The sequence below is a fragment of the Tenrec ecaudatus genome, chromosome 6 (genome assembly GCF_050624435.1).
Source record: "Tenrec ecaudatus isolate mTenEca1 chromosome 6, mTenEca1.hap1, whole genome shotgun sequence".
Lineage (NCBI taxonomy): Eukaryota > Metazoa > Chordata > Mammalia > Afrosoricida > Tenrecidae > Tenrec > Tenrec ecaudatus.
In genome coordinates, this window is record NC_134535.1 from 12,730,707 (window position 1) to 12,756,479 (window position 25,773).

At 57.5% G+C, this 25,773-nt stretch overlaps 1 protein-coding gene across 1 annotated transcript; it reads right to left on the reverse strand.

Moving 5' to 3' along the window:
- Window positions 1-31: 31 nt before the first annotated feature.
- On the reverse strand, window positions 32-25,401 carry CYB5R3 (cytochrome b5 reductase 3). Its single transcript, XM_075550960.1, has 9 exons — window positions 25,246-25,401; window positions 16,768-16,899; window positions 10,457-10,529; window positions 10,125-10,231; window positions 8,419-8,548; window positions 7,960-8,043; window positions 7,764-7,849; window positions 6,363-6,462; window positions 32-1,450 (listed from the first exon to the last, which is right to left on the reverse strand). Exons 1-9 carry the CDS (start codon window positions 25,264-25,266, stop codon window positions 1,278-1,280), a joined length of 906 nt encoding a protein of 301 aa, XP_075407075.1. The 5' UTR covers window positions 25,267-25,401; the 3' UTR covers window positions 32-1,277.
- Between the last annotated feature and the right edge of the window lie 372 nt (window positions 25,402-25,773).

Sequence of the window (25,773 nt, forward strand, 5' to 3'; positions counted from 1 at the left end):
GAGTACAAAAAAGAAAACATTCTAAAACTGATTATGGAGATGATTACACAACTTTTCAATATGTTTAAACTACTGAATTGCGCATATGTGAATTATATGTCAATAAAACTTGTTAAAATTATTGGGGGTATGGCAGGGGAAGTTGGGAGGAACAGCAAGGAGTATGAGAAAGAAAATGCTCTAAAACTGATTGTAGTGATGGCTGTATGGCTCTTCTGGGAATGAACTTAGGAATTCCATGGTGTGTGGATTATGTCCAAGGTACATGGGAGCCCCGTGCAGTCCCCTCTCCATGCCTCACTGCACACACACGCACACAAAAAGCGCGACCCTGCACAGTGGCAGAAGGGTCACCAGTAGCAAAGTTTTACTCCATTCTTTCTGCTCGTAAATGACTGGGAAAGCCGGTGTGCGAGAGGCTAACAGCTGCTGTCTGAAGGCAACGTCGGGGCCACCCAAGGATCTGCACATCTCGGGGCACGAGGCACTGCCCAGACCCCCAGGCTGGGGAGAAGGTGGGGGTGGGGCTTGGGGCACAGGATGAAATAAACATCTGGCTTCCACATCTGTCAGGTGCCCCTGGTCCTGGACCCAAGTGCTGTAGGCAATCCAGCTGGGAACCCCCAAGGCACCAAGTGTGGGTACACTGGCAAGCACCCGCTTCCTGCTCCAGCCCTGGTCAGGGCCTGCCTCGCTGCCCCAGCAGCCCAGCCCTTCGACGGGCTCCCGGGCCCTGAGGCTGGCAGTCCGGGTGGCAGCAGGGACAGTGTAACTTGCCACCCACAGGTTGCTAAGTCCAGTAAGAATGGGCTTACTTGTGCTTTCACACTAAGCTGTCATGGATGATGTCAGCGTGTCTCAAAGGTGGTGGTGCAATTGTTCACTGCAGCTGAGGAAGCACAGTGAAGCCCATGCTTACCGGGCATACTGAGGGATCTGCCCTGGGGTGGCAGGCCAGGGTCACCACACTACCAGGGTGGCCTCTGGCCCTGCAGGCCTGTGCTGCTTGTCCACAGTCTTTCTCTCCAGACCCTGATCCCCTGCTGGACGTGGGGGAGCTGGTGGCGGCAGCCTCAGCCCTATAGTGTCTGTCGGTTAGGGTATGGGTGAGGAAGGGCTATGGGGACACCCACCTAAACTGGGGCCCTGCTCCTGTGGGGAGTCCCCAGGCCAGGCTGGCCCCAGTGTGGATGTGGTAGGGGATGTTAAGGAATGATGGCAAGGAGGTGGGTGAGGACAGGTGCAGGGTGTGCGCATGGGCAGGTGGGTGCTCCCTTTCAGAAGGAGAAGCAGCGCTCCTTGGCGTGGCCCACGCGGTCCAGGTTGGGCAGGCAGGCGTACTGGATCATGGGCGGGGGGCCACACATCAGCACCAGGGGCTCCTCCTCTGGTGGCGGGAGATGGTCTCGGATCATCTCCTGGTTCACGAAGCCTTGGCTGTAGTCCCAGGCTGTGGGTGAGAGAGCAGCAGGTGAGCCCACCCACTGGCTACCACCACTGCCCCCAACTTGGCGCATTCACTCCACCCGTGGTTCAGATCCTACCATCCCACACCTGCTGCTCAGCCCTTCACACATCCCCACACCCACACCACCTCTCTGGAGGCCCTGAACCCAAAGACCACCCCAGGGGCAGACAAGGTGGGGCTAACATCTCAGATGTCTGGGTTCACATGATGGGACAAGGGCACCTCCAGGACTTGAGCTCAGCTCCCACCCACCCCACTGCCTCCTCCTGACCCTGGCAGCCTGAGTGCTGCCCAATGGGCAGGGTGACTCTCCCACCTAGCCCTGCAGGGATCACAGGGGAGAAGTCAGAGAGGCAGAGGTGGGCTGTGTTGGAAGAGGTGGGAGAAGCAGAGAGAGGGGCCACTGGGTTACCGACGCTGCCTCCGGCTCCTGCCAGACCTGAGGGCTCCGGTTCCTGGACCCCAAGTCCCGTCTGTTCATGGGGCCCCTGAGGGAGTGGCCAAGCCAGGCCCAGCCGACCTCAGGCCCAGAGAAGTTGGCAGAGCAGAGCTGGGCAGGGGAGCAGAGGTCCCCCGCCCTTGTTTCTTGGCTCGGTCACCATCACATCTGTTTTCACAGTAGCTGCTGGGCAGCTCCGATTACTGAGGTCACCCATCCTGGCAATCCCTCATGGCACCACTGCCTGCGTTTCTGTATGGAAAGCATTGCTGGCCCCGCCTTTGCCCCTTCTCACCACTTCCCAGTTGTCACACTCTGACTCACCAAGGCAGTCTGGAAGGCGCCGTAACCCCTCCGGGAACCAGGCAGGGCGCAGGCGCACACCCCGGCTCTTGCTAACAGAACTGAGCATGCCTTGTGTAACGCTACCCGGGAGGCACGCGAGACATCTCAATTTCACAAGGACTGTCTGTTACGTGGCATTTTTCTTTACACGTGTGGTGAGGGCCGGCCCTGCGGGGGAGACTCGGGGGGCGGCTGGCTGTCTCCGCTATGTGTCTGAGCCGCTCTCCTGGGCCTATTCCCACTCCTTCCTCACGTCCAGAATTTCCACCTGTACCTGGCGCTAGGGCAACACCTTGATGTCTCTCGAGTGGGCCCGGGCGACGGTAAATGTGAGAGCAGTAACCGAGAGCCCACTGTTGGGCAGGCATAGGACTGCTCAGATTGCTGGTTCAAATCCATCAGCCCCTCGGTGGGAGGAGGAGGCCATCTGCTCTCCTGGTGAAGACGTACAGCCTTAGAAACCCTATGTGGTCTCAAGGTCAGCAGTTTGACCACCAGCTGCTCCTCAGAAGGAAGATGCAGCTTTATACTCCTGTGAGGATGGACAGTCTCAGGAACCCACAGGAGCAGTTCTGTCCTGTCTTAGAGGGTCACTATGAGCCAGAATCGACTCTGGGGCAGTGGGTTGAGTCAACCAAGCCCCTCTCTCACGGTGACATCTTGGCCTTGCATTGCTCCGCACCACCACCAGGGGTCAGTGTTGGCACCCCTCCTGCTAGGCGGAGGCCTGACACGTGCAGGTGGCGGGGGAGGGAGGAGGCCTGGAGGCCCAGGCAGGGCACTCTCACTGGCTGGGCACACACCCTCCAGACTATTCAACTGCAGTCAGGACGGAGTGCCAGGCCACGTCTCCCCTTTGGATCTAGGCGTGGCTACAAGATCAGGGGCTCCTTTCTTTAAGGAAGAAGCCCAGCAGCTCCAGCTAGGAGCCACCCTGCCGGCCCCACCCCACCCCACGGGGCTCTGGGTGTTGTACCCAGCCCCAATCTGTACCCTCAAGCTTGGTCTGCCCGCTGCCTCGGATGGTGACTTCTGAGGCACGCAAGTGGAGGCTCAGATGGCTGGCCTCGCCTGACCAGAGGCCTGGGGGCCCAGCAGGACCACAGGTCCCCCCTCCTGAGATGGGGGAGCCACAAGCTCACTTTCAGGGAGCAGTAGAGCATGGGGTGGCAGAGGCACTGTGGGTGGGTAAGAGGGCCCACGTGGTGTTTGGAAACTTCCAGTTTCCAAAGTTGAGTTTCCCCATGAAAATCCAGATTCCCAGCACTCCGGAAAAGAAGGCAAGTCGGCTGGGTTGGGCAGATACTCCCCAATTCACACCGTTCCCACGGGCCCCTGACACCACCCAGCAGCAAGCTGTTGGGACTGTTGCTTTCTATGGATAGAAGGGATGTGGCTGGTCGTGTACCCACGTCTCTCCCTTGGGCGGAGGGCCACCAACGGTGCTTCGCTCCCCAGAGGACAGCCTCCATTTGCACCAGTGACCTCAGGAAGACCCAGGGGGCCGTTGATTCTGCTCAGACCACCCACCCCCTCGCCCCACAGCAGGCTGTGATGGGCGGGAACAAGGAGTAAGGTGGCCCACGGGCACAGCAGGAGTCCTGGTGACACACGGTGACCTCCTTCACTGGACTGTTGATAGAGAAGTCATGGGCCCCTGGAGCAAAGGCACGATGGTCTCATCCCATCACGGTGGCAGGCTAGCGAAGCGGTCTGGTGGGCAGGGCTACGCTGTCCTGGAGGGCAGCTTGAGTTGGCACTGGCGGCAGCAGCAGCAACAACAGGGTATGAACTGCAGCCTAGGAGCAAAGCCCCTCAGGAGTGGCACCCTGGGGAGATCCTGCCCTTGGGTGAGCCTCCACCGGGCCCTCTGCCAGGTGCGGGCTGTGGGCAAGGGCCCACATGTATGGGGGAGGTAGGGGAGGTGTCAAGAGAAATGTAGCCACTCTGAAAGGTGCAGTGACCCAAAGAACCAATTCAGACGCCAAACGCGTAATAAACTCTAGGTGCTTCTGGAAGTGTGTGCCCATGCTGCCCGTTTCTCTGGCCAAGAGCGTCTCGCCCAAGTAGAAAAGGGCCGAGGAGCCCTAGGCTAGGGCAGGATGGGGGCAGGAGGCAGGACGGCGGGCAGGAAGGTTCTGGTGCTGCTTTCTAGCTGTGTGGCACGGGGCGCTCACACAGCCTCCTGGAACGCTCGCTCCGCATCCTGGCAGCCCAGTGTGATGGGGGTGGGGGCGGTGAGAGAGGGAACTCGGGCCTATTATGGAATGAACTCTGCTCCTCCTACAGCTCATTTCAAGAGCAAGGGAACCATGAAAGTGTATGTGAACACAGTATCAAGAAAACCACTAAAAAACCCAACCAAACTTGACCACTGGTTGCCATGGGTGAAAGGGGAAAGAGCTGGGGGTAGCTCAATGCTTAGGGGCCATTGGGTGTATGTCAATGGTGGTAGAATAATCTGGAAAAGGACAGCAATAACAGTTGCATACCATGAAGAGTATCATCAATGGGACTGAATTATACAAGTAGAAGCTATGGAATGGGAGAGTGCTGCGTTTGCCATGATTGGGAAAACTTACATGAATGGCAATGAGTACGAGGAAGCAGAGAATGTCCTAGAATTGAGTATGGAGACAACTGAGCAGCCCCCTAAAGTGACTGAGTTACTGACTCGGAGGACTCGGGGATGAAGCGCTAATCAGATTGTGTGCCTGATAGCAAAAGGACCCGGCACGACTGCCCAGCGGTGGGAGATGGGGAAGACACGCGCTCGTCAAGAGTAACGAGGGGTCCGAGCCTCACTGCAGGGATGTGCCTGGAGCCTCTGATGCTGAAGGGAATCTGGGGAGTGCAGAGGTCAGACAGTGTATGGGACTGCTATTACAAAGGTCAAGAACAGATTTCCCCAGGGAAAGAAACAACCACTGAAAGCTGCCAGGGACCTCAATGCAAGAACACTTTGTTCAATTAAACTGGAATTCCTTGATGCTCACCTTCCCGACACAATTGCTGGAGACAAAGCAGGTGCATAAGCAAATGTGGTGAAGAAAGCTGATGGAGCCCGGCTATCAAAAGATACAGTGTCTGTGGTCTTAAAGGCTTGAAGATAAACAAGCGGCCATCTAGCTGTGAAGCAACAAAATCCACATGGAAGAAGTACACGAGCCTGTGTGATCACGAGGTGTTGACGGGATTAGGTAGGCATCTAAGACCCAGAATAAAAACATACCCAACATGGATGGGGGGGGGCGCATGGAGTGGAGACCCAATGCCCATCTGTAGACAACTGGACAGCCCCTCACAGAGGAGTCATAGGGAAGAGAAGAGCCAGTCAGGGTGCAGTATAGCACCGATGAAAGACAACTTTCCTCTAGCTCACTGGTGCTTCCTTCCTCCCACTATCATGATCTCAATTCTACCTTACAAATCGGATTAGACCAAAGCATGCACACTGCTACAGGTAAGAGCCAGCAACACAGGCAATCAAGGATAGATAAACCCCTCAGGGTCAACAATGAAAGTAGAGATACCACGAGGATTAGAGGAGGGTAGTGGGGAGAAAGGGGTAATCGATCACAAGGATCAATCTAGAACCCTCTCCCAGGGGGACGAATAACAGAAAAGTGGGTGAGGAGTGATGGAGGATGATGTAAGATATGAAAACAATAATTATAACAAACCTAGGGTTTGTGAGGGAGGGGGAAGAAATGGGGAGCTGATATCAGGGGCTCAGGTGGGAAGAGAATGCTTTGAAAATGATGATGGCGGCAAATGTGAAAATGTGCTTGACACACTGGAGGAATGTAGGGATTGTGACAGAGAGGTAAGAGGCCCCCCACCAAAAAAGAAGAATGAACTCCTGGGCACCTTGGAAGCACACACTCAAGATCTCAATCTGGAGCAGCAGAGGCCAGGGCCATGGTGGACAAATCCATCTTTCTCCCATGGAGTGGCTGGTGGGTCTGAACTGCCAGCCTTGTGAGCAGCCTACCCCACCAGGGTGCCTTTTATTTCTGTCAGAGCAGCCTGACACCTGGAAGACGGGGCTTGGCACGGGGCCTGGAATGAGACCAGAGGAGCAAAGCAGAGGCAGGCAGGCAGGCTCACCTTCCGGGGCGCGGTCCACTGTGTACCAGAGCTTGAAGCGGGCAGAATGCTCGTTCCTCAGCTCCTCCAGCTCAGGCCGTAGCAGGATGTCCTTCTCCGTCTATGGGAAGTCGAGCCAAGCAGTCAGAGGGAGGGTGGGAGGCAGGGCCCAGCCAGGAGACACTCCACAGAAATGTCCCCCGAGGGCCACACATGGATGTTCCCCCCAAACCCAACATCATCTTGCTGACTGAACTCATCACTGCCCCACTTAAAAATAAAAACAACACCCACTGAGTGGACCGCAGAACCTTTGTGGGATTTCTCAGCTGCTCAATCTTTGAGAGTGCAGAGCCTCCTCTTTCTTTCTCAGAGCGACTGGTGGGTCTGAACCACCAACCAAGCAGTTTAGCACTCCACCCACAGCCCCACCAAGGCTCCCTGCCGCTCACTCGGGTGCTGGACACAGGCAAATGCCCTTCTCTTACTCTCACTCTGGTGGGAGAGCTCACAGAAGCATGGCTCTATGGCCCACAAAGGGGTAATGCTCCCTTCAGCATGTGCCCGATGCGGAGGTGGCCCTCCCTGTGGCTGCGTGCCCAGGGACCTGCTCCACAGGCTTGCCAAGGCTGAGACCTCTTAGAAGGTCTAAGGCACCCAGGGTAGGTTCAAATTCCAGCCTTGTGCCCCATCATCAGGCACTGAACTGCTGAGTCACGCACGCACCCCGATATCCCCGGGGCAGAGCACAGAACTGAGAGGTCAGGGACTGGCTGCCGGGCCCTTCTCGACCTCAAGGCTGTTTTACACTTGGTCTCTCACGCTGCTTGCCCACATTAGGAAACAGCTGCCTCCCGTCCACTTACCTCCGCCCCCCCCCCTCCCTGCACCCCTTCACAGGTCCTGCCCTCCACCCGGTGCACTTCCACTCCCACAGGAAACACACTCTGGGGCCAGTGGGCAGCCGGTCTGAGCTCAGGGACTGTTTGGAAATCAGGACCGGAGAGCTTTGTGACTCAGAACGGTTTGCCTGTGACAAACAGCCCCAAGGCAGGTGAAAGGCAGGCAGACCCTTCCTGGGGAGCAGGCTCCACCCACACAGGACCTAATTTGGCCATATCCCACTGTTACCAGGTTGAGTTCTGACTCACAGTGGTGACCCAAACAGGGCTTCCCAGGCTGTCCATGCCTATCGACGACCCCGGACAGACCTGGGCTCAGAGAGGGAAAGGACTGGCCCATGGCCACACAGCAGGCCGGCAGATGAGCAGCAGGCCTAGGGAAGGGGCCGTGAACACAGGGGCTGTCTCCCCATTCCAGCCCCCAGAGCCCCCAGTCAGACACTGGGCTCTCAGAAGTCTGAGCCGCCCCTCCCCGATGTGGAGACCACTTCCCCCGCGGTGCCGAGTGCTGACTCCTGACCTGGTTGGCAAAGAGCAGGTGGCACACGGTGTGGTCGTCGGGGTCTTTCATGATGGCCCGGATCACCTGCAGCATGGGGGTGATGCCTGCAAAACAGCCCAGTGAGCGCCTGCCAGGGACCCGCCCCGACCCCATGACATGCAGGACCCCCAGCCTGTGACATGCTGAGGCTGGATGACTGTCAGGCTCCACATACCTGTCCCTCCTGCAATCATGCCCACAGACTTCACAGTCTTGATAACGGGGCTGGATTTCTTATCTGGACGGATGGCAAACTTCCCTGGGCATCAAGGAAGAGGTGTGAGACTCACTGGACTTCGGCCACTGGAGACCTGCTCCCCTCCCTCCACGTCTGGGGCAGGGAGGGGGTGTGTGTCACCGGACAGCCCAGACACTAGGGTGCTAAAGGGACAAAGGATCGGGATGCTGGGACCCCAGCCCAGAGTGGGTCAGGGCTACAGCCCAGAGTCTCAAACCCCCATGGCAGTGAAGAGTGAGGAGGGGCCCCTCACTGGGCATGGGTCTGCCACCTCAGCCTTTCCACTTGTTCGTTTTCAGAGTCAGCCTCAGTCAGTTGGTGAGCTACATGTGACCCCCAAGGACAGCCAGCCTGCACCCCCTGCTGGCAGCTTATGCCCCACCCAGTCCAGGTCACCTTTGCCCTGGTAGACCAGCAGCCCATTGGGGCCCCGGAACTCAATGGTGTCCCCGATCTTCATGCTTTCCAGGTACTGGGACATCTTCCCTCCGGCGGGAAACTTGGGGTGGGTGTCTTTGAAGTAAACCTGCAAGACAAACCCGAACACCTTTAGTCCTCTGTCCCTGGGGCTCCTCCATGGCTGAACGAGGCCCCATCCCTCCCCCGAAGCCTGCCTTCCACCTCACACCTCCCTGGAAGGACAAAGTGGCAGTGGCCTGGTATCCGAGGTCCATGGGCAGGCAGCGGGCTGTGTGTCAGCACCCCGACAAGCAGCATCCCCGTGGCCACCCCCTCCCGCTGGGGCCTCGGGGAAGTGCACCCAGTTCTGCCCCTCCTGGTGGCATTCTTTTCACTTTAGTGTTCTTCTAGAAACATCCATGTCCTGGGAAGCTCTGGGACTCAGGCCTGTGCCCTCTGGGACCCCCGGGCTGGGGAGAGGGCCGCATGCAGACCCTCTGTGCACAGAGGGCGAGCAGCTGGCCCTGCTCAGGGCTTGGGTAGAATCCCCAAAGGTGACTGTGGCACGCCCCGCAGGGCACGTAGGACTATGACAGAGGGGAGGAAACAGAACCAGTTAAGGAGGGTGGTGTCTGCAAGGCTAGGAGGCAGTGAGGCGGGAGAAGTGACAGAACTTGCTGTCCCAGCCTTGGATGCCGGGAACGTACACTTTCTCCAGGGCTGAGGGGCTGGGGGCCTGGCCCGGTGTTAATGTTTCCTTCTCTCTCAGTCCAGGGAGCTACCTGCTTGGGCAGCGCCTTCAATGGGACATGCGCACTAACCCGAAACTTGTCCCCCGTGCTTTGGGGCAAAGTCCCCAGCTAACTACATCAGGAACGGGTCTCTGAGACCCTGCCTGACCTGACCCCTTTGCACCCTGCTCCAGGGCCACGTCAATCCCTGAACCTCCTCCCCGCTCAGGAACGTCCTCCATACCCCACTACAAGGCCCTGGGTCCTGCCCTATGTGCTCCCAGACGAGGGCCTTCCTAGGGTTGGCCCTCAGGAGTAGGCCAGCGGTTCTCCACCTCCCTCAGGCCGCGACCCTGTCACGCAGTCCCTCAGGTGGTGGTGACCCCCTAACCATAACATTACTTTCCTTGCTACTGCATCACTGTCATTTTGCGACATTATGAATCGGTGACCCCTGCAAAAGGGTCACATAGACCCCCCGTTGGTCTACAGGAGTCCCATCTGAGAAGCCCACCTCCTATCCCACCCTCAGAACTTCAGCTACGGCCCAGTGGGGTTCTCTGACTCTGCCCCTCTCCCCAGGAAGGGCCAGCAAAGAAAAGGCAGCAGGGCTGGTGTGGGGCTCAACTCCGCCACTTGCACCGGCCACGAGGGGCTCCTCACCCTGCTGGCAGACCCGGGGCACACTCCCACTCCACCACCCTGGAGTCCCAGTGCAGGTTCTCCCAATGGCAAGTGGGGCCTCCTTGCTGGCCCCCCAGCTCATCCCCTGTTCCCCTCTCCTGTGGGCTGTAGAAGCCCAGCCCAAGCCCAAGCCCAAGCCCTCTGCAGAGACTTCTCCGCCCCGGGAGTTTGTGGGTATACTCCAAGTTGCTAGGTTCAGAGAAACCAGGCCTGTATGAGGGCTGGGCTCTGGAAACTGGCTGAAGTAGGGTGGTGCCCCCGCCTGGCACGGCTATGGCCCTCACTCACCTTGATGACCAGGTCCACAAAGCCCTTGTCATTGTCACTGGAGACGGGCGTGTAGGGCCGGACAACCAAGCTGCCATCAATCCGAGCCGAGAGGTAGATGTGCTGGCCTGCGGCAGGGTGGACAGGGTCACTGTGGGCCACCTGCCACCCCTGCAGCTGTCCTCTGGGTCTGGTCAGCCAGCTCCCTCAGCTGTCCTTGCCCCCACAGCCCAGCTTCCTGCCCCCTGGCCTCTGCAGGCTGGACCCTTCTGCTCTCCTCTTACCTGCCCACCTCCTCCTGGAAGCCTTCCCTGCCTGCCCACCCCTCTGATCCAGTGCCCGAAATGACTCACCAATGGGCAGACCCAGGATGTGCTGGGGTGATGGCAGGGCAAAGCGGAACCGTCGGGTGTCATGGCTGATGTTCTGCAAAGACCACAGAGCTGCCGGTCAGGGTGCCCTCACCAGCCCTCCTCCTCCCAAGGCCCACAAAAGAGGGAGCTGGTGCAGAGTGACTCAGCAGACACCAGGTGGGTACACACTTGCACATGGGGTATGAACCCAGAGGGACCAGGTGCCGCTGGCTCTGAGCAAGGTATGACCCACCTAGCCACACACAGGTGCTCCTGTGGGAAGCTGATGCAGGAGAGGCTGCTGAATGGCCCAGAAAGTTCCAGGAAGGAGGAAATCACTCAAGAACCTAACAGAGCTGGGGACCAGAGAAGTCACCTCTGCTCAGACAAGTCAGCTCGAGGGAGGCCCTGGGGGCAGGGACTTCAGGGTCGGGTTGGCAAACCGGGGCCGAGGCTGCAGCAAGGCCCCCACACCCAGCGCAGGCCTCCAGGGACGTCTGGAAGCCACTGTATTCCAACACCCTGGGCCGGCATACAGCATGGACGGTGGCTGGCTGGGAAGGGCAGGAGGCCTGCCAGTTTCTGGATGTCCCAGCATAAGCCAGGCTGTGCAGAGCAGAGTGGGGCCTCGGGTAAGTGGGCTAGGAGCCACTCTGGTTCTCACGGCACAGCCATCAGAGAGGAACTGAATGCAGGTGCCCTCACCCTGCCCAGGCCTCCAGGAGGCCCTGAGGAATCCCGCTGCACACAGGGGCAGCCAGGCGGGTGAGAACAGAGGGGGTGTGTGGGAGATGGGCAGCTGACATGCACATGGTCACACTCCCCCATGAAGCAAGTCAGTTGATGAGACAAGACCCGCAGGTGGACAGAGGGGTTATCACCTGGGGGAGGGCCAGGGGGGCAGAGCATCTCAGAGGCTCCTCCCAGGAGATGGGTTGGGGCTCTGTCATGAAAGAATTGCCTGGGCCTGGGGGGGTTTGAGGAGAGATCCGCTGGGCTGAAGTCCTAGGGCAGGGGATGGGCCGTGTCAGGAGGACTGGCTTCCGGGTGATTCGTTAGGTGTACAGGCAGCTGCCAGGCCCCAAAACTGCCTCTCGGAGACATTTCCAGGATTACTGATGGTCCTGAGGCTCCAGGCCGGAAAGCCAGGCACCAGGCAGTTTTGGAGGAGAAGGGAAGGGAAGGCTGAAAGCCCCTAGCGAGAGACGCCTTCTGGCAAGGTGCCAGGCAGTAGGGCTCTGCCACTGGGTGGTGTCGCCCGCCACACTGCGTTCAACAAACAGCCCGGAACATCTTATACAAACATCTGTACACGTCCATAAATCGCTGGGTGGGGCTAATGGTTTGCACGCGGCAACTAACAGGATAATACGTGTGTCTACAAGGAAGTCCAGCTAATACAGCTCTCATTTAAATGTGTGGACCAACGACTTCAGTGAAACCAGTTTCAGTCTGCTATTGGCCACACAGGCAGTCAGCATCCATTGGGAATGGCTGGCGGCTGGAATGCGAACATTGGAACCAAGAGGAAGGCTCCGTAGTTGGAAAATATGACCTTGATGATAGAAACAACGCTGCAGGTCACACAACAGTATTTTGCCATACCAGTGACCACCTCATTGCAATACCCTTTTTCAACAAGATAAATGTGACCACACGCAGGCCTCATCAGACAGCACACACAGTGATCACAATGATTCCCGGTACCTCCGTGGGAAGGGGCATTTGACAAATTCAGTGACATCAGCCAAAACAAGGTCAGGGGCCACCTGTGGAACAGGTCGTCCACCTCTCTTAGGTACATCCAGTATGATGCTGAAGAAAACAGAGTCTGCCAGAGTCAAAATATGACCCTGAGTGTCTTAGATCCAACCTGAGCTCAGAAAACATCTCAAGAACAAACCTGACACACTGAACACTAGGTGAGTAAAGACTCAGCAGGTTGTGGGTGGGACAACATCAAGATCATCACACATGAAGAAAGCAACAGGCCACTGAAAAGCTGGAAAGAAAAGACCAAAGTGGACGTGAGGAGAGACTAGACTCTGAAGTAGAGACGTCGTTGAAGCCAAGGGAAGAAACAAAAGCAGGACAGTATGATAATGCTAATGGGGAAAATGTGCACAGACCTGGAGTCAGAAAGCCGACCAGCAGGAACTCACTCAGCCTTTCTTAAGCTGGAAGACCTGAAGAGAAGAATTCAAGCCCACAGTTGCAATACTGAAGGAGTCCATGGACAAAATACTGAATCACGCAGGAAGCAGCCAAAGAAGAGATGGGAGGATACACAGTCACTGCTCCCAAAAGAGCTGCTTGATGCCCAGCCATGTCAAGGGGCAGCAGCATACGGTGCAGAGTGAGAAGAGCAAGCTTCACAGAGGGCACTAGCAAAAACGAGGCACCAGGCACTGGCAGACTACCAACTGAAATGTGCCAACACACTGACACGGCGCTGGAAGCACGCATTAGTTTATGCCACGCAATCTGGATGACAGGCACCGGGCCAACTGACTAAAAGAGCTCACATTTGTGCCCATTCCAAAGAAAGGTGGCACAACAGAATGCACACATTCTAGAATAACATTAGGAGGCAAGATAACGGAAAAACAAAACAAAAAACAACTGCAGCAGGGCACTGACAAGGAGCTTAGCTAAAAGCAAAGAATACCAGAAAGATGTTTGCTTGTGTTTTCTTGACTACGCAAATGACATTCGATTGTGTGGATGATAACCAAGTGTGGATAACGCTTGTGAAGAATGGGCGTTCCAGAACACTCCACTGTATTCACGCAGAGCCTAGACTCAGACCAAGAGGCAGTCAGTGGTTAGAGGAGAACAACAGGGCACTTCATGATTTAGAGTCAGGGAAGGCCTGTACCAGGTTGCAGCTCTTCACCGCATGTATTCAATCTGAACGTGGAGCAGAGAATCCCAGAAGCTAGGCTCTATGAAGAAGAACTTGGCATCAGAAGCGGAGGAAGGCTTACTAACAACCTGTGACTTCAGCTGAGCCTTTAGGGTAGTTTACAACTTAAGGAAAACTCAACTCCTCAAAATTGGACCTAGAGGCAACTTCATGCTCAACGGAGAGATTTTATTTTCCTTGAATCTGTACTCAACAACCCTGGGAGCAGCCGTCAAGAAACCCACGCACCTACTGCACTGGGAAAAACCTTGGAGAGCAAGGGCATCATGTTAAGGGCTAAGGTGCCTGCGTCCAGTGCTGGTGTTTTCACTGTGAAACCTGGACCATGAACAAAGAGGGCCGCAGACAAATGATGCGCCTGCACGGTGGTGCTGGCATCGAGTATGAAACACACCGCGGACTGACTGCCAGAAGAGCCAACACATCCTAGAGCAAGGGTAGCCAGCATGCAACTTAGAGGCAAGGATGGCCAGACTTTGGTCAGCCAAAAAGAGGAAGACCCTGAGATGGACTGACACAGTGGCTGCAGCGATGGGCTCAGACACAACAACTGGGAGCATGGTGCAGGACAAGCAGCGGTCCCCTCTGTTGTCTGTAGACCCCACTCGATGACCCTTCACCACGACTAGCCTCCAGGGCTCCGAATCAAACCCACCCAGCGGTGCTCTCAAAAGAAAGACCCGGCCATCTACCCCCAGGAGGATGACAGACAGCAACCCTAGGGAGATGTCCTGCTCTGTCATCCATCGTCCCTCTGAGTGGGACTCCACCTGATGCAATGGGGTGTGTGTGTGTGTGTGTGTGTGTGTGTGTGTGTTTGCTTGCCAGGGGGTGGTGGGGAGGGGGCTTTTAAAAGGTTGTGCCGCCAATGTTGGGTGTCGTCTCATAAGGATCCGATCGATGTACAACTGAATGAGACACCGTCCCGTCTGGCGCCATCCTCACTGTCCTTGCCCCTGAGCCCACGGCTGCAGCCACTGCAGCCATCTATCTCTTTGAGGGGCTTCCCCTTGTGCGCTGCCCCACTCCTTTGACCTTGGTAAAGCATGGTGGCCTTGGTCCCTGCTGATCATGTGTCCAAAGAACATGAAACAAAGTCTCACCATAGTGCCCTCAAGAAAGAGCATCTTACAAAGAAAGTTAAAAGGTCATTACAAAGATATGGGGAAAAAACCTTTTTTTTTAATTAAAAAAATAAAAAGGGAAAACGCAGGATAATAGGCTTTTCCATGAGCTGGCTGAAGCCCTCTTGCATGCATGGATGTCAAAGGAAAGGGTTTGGTGGGGTGCAAGCTGACCCCTGCTATGGGCTGGGGGATGTGTCCTTGTAGGGCAAAGGGAACTTTAACTTTCACAGGCAGGAAGTTTATAGTAAGCACCTACAGATCAGACAGTATCTCTACAATACAGCAAATTGCAAAACAATGTTTTAACAAAACAATCCTCAAAATTATTTTTAAAAACCAATCATGCTTACTGGTGGGCAGAGACTGGTAGAACCCCCCACACTGTGGGCCTGAGTTACCTTCGGGTCTACATCAGAACTCCCCCCTCCCATGACTGACTTCTCAGCCCCCCAATCAGCAGGTCTATGGGATCCCTCCCTCGTGGTACAATCATTACATGTTGGACTACAATCCCCAAGGCCAGCAGTTCAAAACCACCCGCTGCTTGCTCCTAGAGAGAAAGATGGGGCTTTCTCTCAGAAACTCTCAGGGGCAGAAACTCCCAGAGGGGCCCAGATCTCAGAAACTCTCAGGGACAGTTCTACCCTGTCCTGTAGGGTCGCTGTGAGATGGCATCGACTCAATGGCAGTGAGTTTGGTTTTTGGTTTTGTTTTTTTTTAAACATTTTATTAGGGACTCATATAACTCTTATCACAGTCCACACATACATCAATTGTGTAAAGCACATCTGTACATTCTTTGCCCTCATCATTCTCAAAGAATTTGCTCTCCACTTAAGCCCTTTGCATCAAGTCCTCTTTTTTCCCCTCTCTCCCCGCTCCCCCTTGGTTTTTGGTTTAATCAGCAGATCTCTAAGGGGAATAATCATCCCAGGGAGAGCCCCACCCATCTTTGAGTCACCAACCATTTGAGATCAAAAGGGCAGCGCCTTCCCAAAAACAAAACTCAGAAGGTCTTGGGAAGGGGGAGGAATGTGAACAGGGAACACAGGGAGGAAGTGGGATAAGGGAAGTTACACAGTAGGACTTGCAAATCAGGGAGAGGAAACCAGATGGGAATTGACGATCTGCTCTGTGAACTGTTCCGCAGTTCACCATGAAGTTTGTTTAACAAAACAAACCAAACAGGACGCACAGCATTCTGGTTTGCTTGTAGGGAGAGGAGGTGTTGTGCAGGCCTCTGCCCAGTAGCACTGGGCTGCAGGGGGCGGGTTTTCATCTTTGGTGGCTTGCTCTTGGATGTCTGCGTGGCCCCTGGGTGTGGTGTGGTGCAGGCGCGCACGCCATGGGAGGCCCATGTTCTATGCCATGGAGCCCTGCAACCCCTGGGGAGCAGTTCAAGCCTGCGGACAGGCTGGGTGGAGGTGAGGGTCCAGGGTTGCTGTGACAATTCCCCGGCCACTCTCCACGTGAGGCTGTGTGCGCGCGCGCGCGTGTGTGTTGGTGGTGGGAGAAGATGCAGTCCTTCCTGGTGGGAGGGCAAAGACGTGTGTTGGGTTTCAAGCCCCTCAGACATTTGAGGAAAACAGGCTGGGGTGCCTCCTGGCAGGGGTAGGTGCAGTCGTGTTGTGAAGCCCACTGGGGACTCCAACAGTGCTTCGGGCCTGCGACGCAGAGTACCAGGGAGTGGAGGAACAGAAGGAGGGTGAGCCCTTCCCCCTATGGAACTGGGCACATATTGGGAAGCATGTGGTTGGGGGGGCGCACCCCTGGATCTGAGTTTGGCTTGACCCCCGACTCACAGTGGAGGCCTGGACCCCCCAAACCAGGAAGGATCCCTTCCAAGTTGACCTTCTGTGGGAGAGAGAGGAGGGGCCCAGAGGTCAGAGAAACCTGGGCTCAAATCCCACCTCTGCCACTCACTGGGGCGTTGGCCAGCGACAGCACCTTGCTCTTCCTGTCTGTAAAACGGGTTGCTAGTGAGACCTGCATCAGGGACACTCTGCCTGGGAAATGCTGTGACACTCCTGAAGGAGCCCTAAAGGTGTCCTGGGCTATGTATGCCTTGGCAGCTAACTGCAGGGTCAGGAGTTTGAAACTAGCAGCAGCTTCACAGAAGAGGTGGCCTCTACTCCTGTAGAGATGCAAAATCGCAGAAACCCACCAGGGCAGTTCTAGCCTGGCCTACAAGGCTGTTAGGATGGACAGAAAGGACTCGCTGGCAGTGGGTTTAACGCTGCTCTGGGCCCCACACTCACCTCCTTGTCGACCAGCCGCAGCGGGTACTTGATGTCCGGGCTCTCTAGGGTGATGGCAGGGGTGGAGCGCTGGAACAGCTTCATGAGCAGGTTGTAGACAAACCAGACTGGGGAGAGCACCACGTGCCCCAACTGAAAGGACAGCGAGGTCAGCGAGAGCCCCCCCAGACACAACAGCTCTCGTTGTCCCTCTGCCAGCCACCCTCACTCAAGGGGCTCCACAATCCATTTTGGTGCATACCCAAATCCAGCCTCAGGAAAGTCATAACCCAGCAATGGGGGACAGAGCCCCAAACCCGCTCAGTCTGTGGGGGCAGGAAATTCTTCCAGGCTGACACTTCCCCTGGGGGACCGGGCTGAAGAAGGCTGCCTGACTCAGCATGTACATTTAGCTGATTCACTTCGGCTGCCAGGACGTTGTAGGCACCCTGGAGGTGCAGTGGTTACACGTTGGTTGGGCTGCTAACCAGCCGCAGGGGGTGGGAGGATGAGGCTTTCTACTCCTGTGAAGAGTTACAGTCTTGGAAACCCACAAGGGGCAGTTCTACCCTGTCCATAAGGGTGGACTGAGTTGGGCTGAGCTCTATAACAAAGTTTTGATTCTAACGACAAAAAACGGGAAGATACGCTTCCAAATACCAGTGCCACGAAGCCAGAGAAAGGCTGAGGCAGTGAGGCCCGAAGGGGGTCAAAGAAGCGTGTACTGCTCGCCCAATCGTGGGTGAGTTCTGCGCTGGGGAACGGGGCATAAAGGACACCTGTGGAGGATGGCTGAAATGTGAACAGGGTTGTGGGTTAGGTAACCGTGTGTCGGTGTGGTCACCTAACAGAGCGCTCTTGTTCTTACGACACAGGTGCTCACTACAGGGCAGGGGATACAGGAATTTAGGGGCGAAGAGGCATTCTGTCTGCAATTTACCCTCCAATAGCAAACAACAACAAAACCAACGACACACAGGGAACACACACACACAATCCACAGAATACCACCACCACACAAATCCACAGCCATCGAGTTGATTCTGACTCTGGGAGCGCCTGCAGGGTTTCCCAGGCTATTCATCTTTATGGGAGCAGACTGGTTTGGTCTTTCTCCCAAGGAGCTGGTGGGTTTGAACGGCTGACCTTGTGGCTGGCAGTCCAAAGTATACTCAAAGCGATACCAGGGCTCCTTGTATACACACACACACACACACACAAATACTCAAAGCGATACCAGGGCTTGTACACGTACGTACACACACACACACACACACACACACACACACACAGAGCAATACGGGAAAATGTTCGCAGTGGGGGCACCTGGGTAATGGGTGTGTGAAATGACTTCCTGAGGAAAAGTGGCATGGAAGGAAAGCTCACCTTGGTGTTCAGAGTGCCAGGTCAACACTGAGATTCCCCTGTCCTAGTGGCTCGTTCACTTGCCCTCCCCCAGTACCTCCCTCCCAAGTTTGCTTCTGTCTGAAATCATGGGGTGTGCTTTTCTTACCCTCACCTCCAAGAGCCCCTCGTTGCCTTGTTCATCAGAGCTGAGCCCTGTGCTTGCACAGGGGCCCCCGTGCTTCGGGGGCAGAGTGTTCTACAGAGCACTGACCTGAAGGATGGTCCCCCCACCCTGTTCTATTAGGCTGAGTGAGATGCGCCCCCACCCTAGATGCCCCACTGGATCTCCCCTGCACCCTCAGCCTTGAGAGGGCACTCTGAGACCTCAGCAGCCCGGCTTCCTCTCGGCTTCCTCCAACCCTTGACCTCCTCCAGTGAGGGGTCCAGGGTCAGTTTCTCTCTGCCCCAGGGCCCCATGAGGCCCTGAACTAGCCAGACACACCGGGTGTCCTGCCAGTGCCTAGAAGCACTGCACAGTATAACTCAGGGGTCCTCTGTTCCAGCCCTCGGGTCTCTGGCCTCAATCGCAGAGGGTCTCTGCCCAGGAAGTGTGGGCCCTGCACAGGGGAGTTCTCCCGCCCCCACCGGGGGACACAAATAGAATGCCTGTTAAAGGGCAGAGGCTCCTCCAGCCCCACCCCACCAGGCCCCAAACCGGCCCAGCAGCTTCATTCTGGCAGCGCCCAGGGGCCTTTGTTGGGCCCAGAACAAGGTGTTTCTCCCCAGGGGAGGACCTGCAGCGGATGCCTCACCCCATGGAGCCCTTGGTATGCTATGTGGGCAATGTGGGTCTCAAAAGGAGGCTGAGGGCTCCTGGCCCAGCCCCCACCCTCCAGAGCAGAGTCACACAGTCATGCTCACCAGGCATGTCCTAGCACTCACTCTGGGCTGTGGATAAGGCCCTGGTAGGCACCACAAACTGCAGGGTCACAGAGTCCTGCTCATCAAGTGCACCCTGAGGGCACCCCACCTTGCCAGGTAGGGTGGGGGTGACAGGAGGAAAGCAGATGGGGCCCAGTAAGAACATCAGTGAGGCTTGCTCCGTGCTGGCCCTGCTGAGTGGTGGTGGTGTGTGGGGGTGGGGTGGGGATACCCAGTTACCTCCCATCAACCAGAGAAGGATACTGAGACCTGGAGAGTGAGTAACTCGCTGGGGATGCAGGCTCTCCTAGGCGGAGAGGCTAAGGGTTAGTCCAAGGAAAAGAACGAGGAGACAGAGGGACAGGCTGCCCAGAGTAGGTACCCTCCCTAGCCAAAGTCATGGAGGCTAGAGGTGAACCCCCTACTCTACCACCTGGTACAGTGAGGTCTGAGCACCTGGTCCAGACCCCGCCTGCCCAAACCAACAAGCAGCTCACCGACTCCCCACACCCTGCCATGCCAGGGCACCCTCGGCACTGCAGACCATGAATGGAGCCCTAGCGGTGCAGCAGTTAAGCTTGGCAGCTAACCAAAGGTTACAGGTTCCAAGCCACCGGCCACACTTCACAGGCCGGAACCCCTCACGGAGCATGCAGGTCTACTCTGCTCTACGGGAGTCAGAATTGACATGACAGCAATGGGCTTGGTTTGGTTTTCTACCCTGAATACCTTCCACCTGCTCTCTGCAGCTTCAGTATCACTTCCCCTGTAAAGCTTTCCCAGACTGCCTCCTCCCCAGTTAACCAGGCCTTCTCCAGACTTCCCGAGGCCCTTGTCCACTCCACAAGCCCCCTGAGGTGCAGGCAGAGGCCACTCTGCTGGTCACTGTGACCCGGCCCCTCCCATGGCAATCACAGAGACCACCTCCTTGGGGAAGGAATATCACTGAGGGGAAAAGCTGAACGCAGTCACAGGAAATTCCCATTGTTCGGAGCCTGGACATGAACTTAAAGTGTCATTTAGAGCCACTCAGTTGGTGCCCACTGGAGTATGCTTTCCATGTAGGTGAGACCTGGGCTAGCAGCTCTGTCACAGCAGCAAATACCTACCCAGTGGTCTCCTGACACTCCCCCAGCCCCTGGGCAGGAATAGCCACTGTCCCTCTGACAGGGGAGGAAAAGACTTAGGGGGCCCCAAGGCAAAGTCTGGCCTCAGTTTCCAGTTTCCACCCTGGGTTACTCCTGCAGTGGGGATGGATACTCTTTCTGTGGCCTCTCGCCAGGGTCTTCGGGCACCTCTGACTGGGTGGGGCTATGCCAATGAGCGCTGTTTGTGGCCCACCAAGCAGATTGGATGACCTGCTAATAACACAAATAAAGTGTGTGGCATCAGGTAGAGGTGGAACTGGACGAATAAAGTGGCTGGAAGCCCAACTAGGGGATGGGTCACTTTCGCAATCTCATGAGGCATACAATGCGCCATCCCAGAGGGGGACTAGAGAACCTCACTACCATCTCAAAAAGGAGGAACAGGAGCTGAGCATATTCTTGGGATGCAAGGTGTCTATGCTGAGAACCTTCTAGGCCCAGGAGACAAGCTGGAGACAGCACAGCAGGCTTTCAGTGCCTCAGAGTATGTGGCCACCTAAAACCACAGAGCAAGAGGTGAGAGCCTTCGGGCCTAGGCTTACTGAAGAGTGGGGTGCCTCTGGGCATTTATTGACAGAGTTGAAGAGTTTTGTAATACTTGCACAAGTAGGGCAGAGACTGGACCCAGGGGCTGAAAGGTCAAGGGTCAGAAAAGAGGCTGCCTGAGGGCATGGCCAAGGAGCTGTCCGGGATTTTTCCTGATCCCGAATTGTATCTTGCTAACCCCATAATTGTTGAGCGTGGCCTGTGACTTCTGTGGCGACTGCCACCAGTGACCAGACCCAGCGGAGGCACAGAGAATGCTGTGGGCAGCACAGTGCTGTTGGTGTTGGGATTCTGGGGGTGGGGCTGGGGAGAGAGGGTTGAAGGTGAAGGTACAGCTGACCCCAACCTCACAGGAATCAGCCTGGGGCTGCAATCTTGGTTCTTCCTCCCCCTGGTGAAGTTGGACACCACTTACATCTTCCCCGTCAGCCCAACTGTGGGGCCCAAGATGTGTGCAGGAGGTGCGTGAGACATTGCTCCGGCAACAGCTCCAAGTCTCTGGGTGCCAGCTTGAAGCTGGCCTCAGCCCTCACACGCGTGAACACAGGGTCTTGTTACCCTGTGTCCCCAGAGCAGGAGGCCCTCAGTCCAGGATTTGATGAAGGGACAAGTCCCAGTCCCAGGTCACCAACCCCACTGTCTCTCTTTATTTGACCTGGAAGTTTCTAGAACCAGGATAAGCACCCAGACTCCTCCTAGGTCAGTGAGGGGCACAGCCCATCCTGTTTGTCTGAAAATTGACTGCACTCTGACGAGCCCAGGCCTTGGAAGTGGGCCTGGGACTCCCGCTGCCTGGCTTTGCCCATCTTCCCCTGGTAAACACAGAAAGGACATACCACCCTCAAGGAGTGCACCCAAGAGCCACCCACAGGGCAGCTGACAAAGGCTGTGGCCTTGCTTCCAGCCCCTGCTACCTACTACCAGGCATGTGGGGCAAGACCAGCCAAAGGGACCACTCTGGTCCCGCCAACAGCCTCCAGGTCCTGCCAACGCTGGGAGCTGGTGCAGTTACTGCCACAACTTCAAGTGAGGAAGCCAAGGCTTGGGTAAGGACCCGATCCCAGGGCTGCTGGGCTGTAAACCCCAGTGGCTGTGAGTCCACAGGTCTGAGTCAGGGCTACCCGACTTTTCACATTTTATGTGAAAAACTCACATCGGGGGCCAGCATGTCTTTAAGTCACTTAGTCCACAAGTCTTGGCAGGCTCACCCATACCAGGGCCCATACCCGGGGTGGGGGACACAGCCTATCCAACAGGACAATGGCCACGGGCAGAGGAAGTGCGGGCCGTGGCCAGGGGCAGGGAGTGGGGTGCACTGTCGTCTGGAGAGTTGGAGGCCTGACCAGATTCAAAGTGGGTTTGGAAGAGACTCTTCCTAGTCATAGCCCTGTCCACCAGGCCGAGTAAACAGGAACAGATGGCTAAGGCCAATGCCCTGCCCCTCCTCAGGGGGGCTGTGTTCACGGACAAGTGGACACACACACACACACACACACACCCAATGCCCTACCCCTCCTCAGGGGGCTGTGTTCACGGACAAGTGGACACACACACACACACACACACACACACCCAATGCCCTGCCCCACCTCAGGGGGCTGTGTTCACGGACAAGTGGACACACACACACACACACACACACACCCAATGCCCTGCCCCTCCTCAGGGGGGCTGTGTTCATGGACAAGTGAACACACACACACACACACACACTCATGGTGGGCACCCCATCCACCTGAGTCCCAGGTCCTGACCACCTGGGGAGGCCTGTGCGGAGACCCCCAACTCACCCATCATCTCTGAGGGGCCCAGCAATGCTGGCCTCCCAGCTACTGGGCATCTGGCCCGACTGCTGGTCCCCTGGAATCCTCTATTGGGGCTGCCCTGCCCAAGCCAGGCCTGGAGAAGGGTGGAGGGACCTACGAGGCACCCTCCAACCTGGTAAGCCTGGCCTTCCCTATGGGCCCACTCCCTGCCCTGGGGCTCAGCCTAGCTTGTGGCCCACTTGCTCACCTGCTGCTGCTGTACTGCCTGCCAGCTGCCCCAGCACCAGGATCTGTGTGCTAGGGTGGGTGGCTCCCTGGGGTCCCCTTCTCCGGAAAGGGATGGGAGAGGAAGTAGGAGGGAGCTTAGGAAGTGCTGCAGGAGGGGGGGTCCTGGCACAGGATTGTGGGGGGAGGAGATCCAAGAGGAAAAGCAGGTGGACAGCAGCTGTCTGGTCCCTCTGCCCTGGACTTTAGCCTACTCCCTGGGGTGCGGAGGGTCCATGAACAGCCCACAGGGATGCTACCTGGGGAGGAAGCCTAGCAGAGCCCCACAGAGACTCACATTGAGCTGACTCTTGGGACCTCCGTGTCTAGTGGCAATGTCCACACTCCAGGATGGCAAACCAAGCTTCCAACGTTCCCACCAAGTGGCTGGCTGATTCTGCAGGCAGCCCCCGGAGTCTGAGAGAGGTTCCCTCCCAGACTGCATGGCCCAGATAAGGCCTCTGCCCACCAGATAAGAGTGTCACTGGGACACACGAGGCCTGGCAAGGCCTGGCATGGGTGTTCTTGGCAACAAATAAGACCTTCCTGTGCCGTAGGGGATCCCAGCAGGGCCCAAAAGGAACTTGCCCACCCCTTGGACAGATGGGATGGGAGTTGGCATAGGTCTCCCTGTTCCAAAGCAGGGTGCTAGCTGGCCAGAGGGCTTCTGTCTGCCCAACAGTGTACAGAGGGCTGACTACGTACAAGGGACAGGGGATCTATGGACAAACACAGTTCAACATCTGCAGCAAGGTAAGAGGCAGTCCAGGAAAAGGGGCCGTGAGCAGAGTGTTAGAATATTGGGGAGTGGGGGTTGGTTTCGGCTTCTGGGGTGCACCATCAGAGGCTAGGACAAGTCCGCGGGTTTGTCCTGGACAAAACTATTCTTAGGTCTGAGTGCCCTCCACAGTCCTGGGCTGGGTCACCCTTTAATGAACAAGTATCCAGGCCCCCATCCTTGTCCCCTAGACTCAGGGAGTCAGTAGGGTAGAAGCAGGAGTTCCTCCAAGTTCCTGAACCCAGGGGGCGGGGCACGGTGGGGGCAGGGGCGCTAGGCCTAATCCTCCCAGGTGCCAGCCCCTCCCACCCGCTTCAGGGGGATCCATTTCACCAACTGTGCGGGTCAAAGCAGGGGGTTGTTCTGGCCAGGGCTTCAAACTAGTTCATTCTGGCTGGGCCCTCGGCTGAAATTTTGCCTTTCCATCCTAGATAAAACTGAATCCGAATCTAGCCTTCACCAGCGCCCAGGTGACTGTGCACATTAGACTGGGCTGCCAAGCTCCGGTTTGGACCCGCCCATTGGTGCCTCCCCATCCCACAGCCCCACCCCTTCGGCTTGTAGGAAACTGGAGAGGAGGCCGGCCTGGGGTGGAGGCCCCGGGCAGGCCCAAAAGTGGCAGCTTGAGGGTGGACTTTGGATCCGTCGCCACAGTCAGGCTGGCTCAGGGCTGTGGCGCTGGCTAACGCCGGGATCTTCCTTCGACCTGCTGGTTAAATTCTGTTGGGTAACTAGCACTGGTCCTGAGGCTGCTGGCGCACTTGCAGAGAGAAAGCTGATCCAGCACCACCACAGGAACGCACCCTCATCTGTACCCCCTCGAACACTCACACGCACAGTCATACGCACTCATGTATGACTTAGCAAACCCGGACTCGGCCACGCTCATTCGCCTTACCACGCGTCCGGGTGTCCGCGCGCGCGACGCCCTCATGCGTGAACACAACAGACCCTCGATCTCACGCATCAACTCCCTCTCCCACTTTCCCAATCGCACACATTCCCCGCCGTACTCGCCCTCTGACACAAGTCACATCACTCAGTCGCTCCCACACGATTCTCACCCACGCGGCATCCACTCACAGACACACACACATACGCACACCCTCTTGCCCGCCCCCATTCACATTCCTACCCACACTCGGGCTCTCACACTGACGCTCTCGCGCGGGCCACGCGCATTCTTCCTCGGGGTGCTGGTGGCGCAGTGCTTGAGCACTCCGTTGGGGAAGCACTGACACAACAGGCTGACTCCCCATGGGGCAGTTCTACTCGGCCCTTAAAGGTCACTGGGGCTCGGCGGGGCGCCCCGGCTACCAGTTTGGTTCTCACCCTCTTGCCCACGCACGTACATAGACGCGTTCCCCTCCTCTCCCCACCCCGAGTCACCCCCCCCCTCAGACACCCCCTCGTCCTCCCGCACGCTCGTGTGCGCAGACACACCCCCCCACTTTAAACTCACTCTCACTCACACTCGCACACAGCCTGCCACACGCGGGCACACACACGCGCCCCGGCCCGCCAGGCCTCGGCACATTGGGCGAGCCCCCTCGCCCCCTCGCCCGCGGCTGCCTGAGGCGTGAGTCACGGTCCCGCGCCCCCGGCCCGCAGGCCGCCCGCCGCGCCCCGCCCCCTCCGCGCCCTGTCGCAGGCGCGCCGCGCGGGGCTGAGGACCCGGCGAGGGCGGGTGTCGTGCCGCGAGGCCTCCCCGCGCGCCCCGCCCGCCTACCGTGCTCAGTTGGGCCCCCATGGTGGTCGCGCAGCCTCGCTCCGCCGCTCCGGGTGCCGCCGTCAACGCCGCCGCCGCCGCGCAGCTCCCGTCCGCCACGCCCCGCCCCGCCCCGCCTGCGCGTCAGCCTCGGTGGGCGGGGCCCCGAGGGGCGGGGCCTGGACCGGCGACCCCACCAGGGGGCCCGCCCGCTTCCGCCCACGCCCTGCCCACGCGCCCCCTGCCGGCGCGCCCGCCTGTGCGGCTCTGGGCGCGGCCCGCCTGCGGGCCCTGAAAAGAGGAAGATGGCGCCCCTCGGCCAGCCTGCTCTAAAACCCGGAAGCTCCACCCGGCCCGGCCCCCGGTCGCGCCACCGGGCCGCCACCCTGAACGTCGCCTGCCCCCACCCCTGGGGACTCAGCTTGGGCACACCTCGGAGTCTCGGCACGTACTGACCCCTCCTCTGGAAAAGTCCCGGGGCCTCAGGGCCGGCTCTTGCTCATTGAAGTCTCTGGTCCAAAGGGCCCTGCCCGGCCAGCGCTCCCCTCC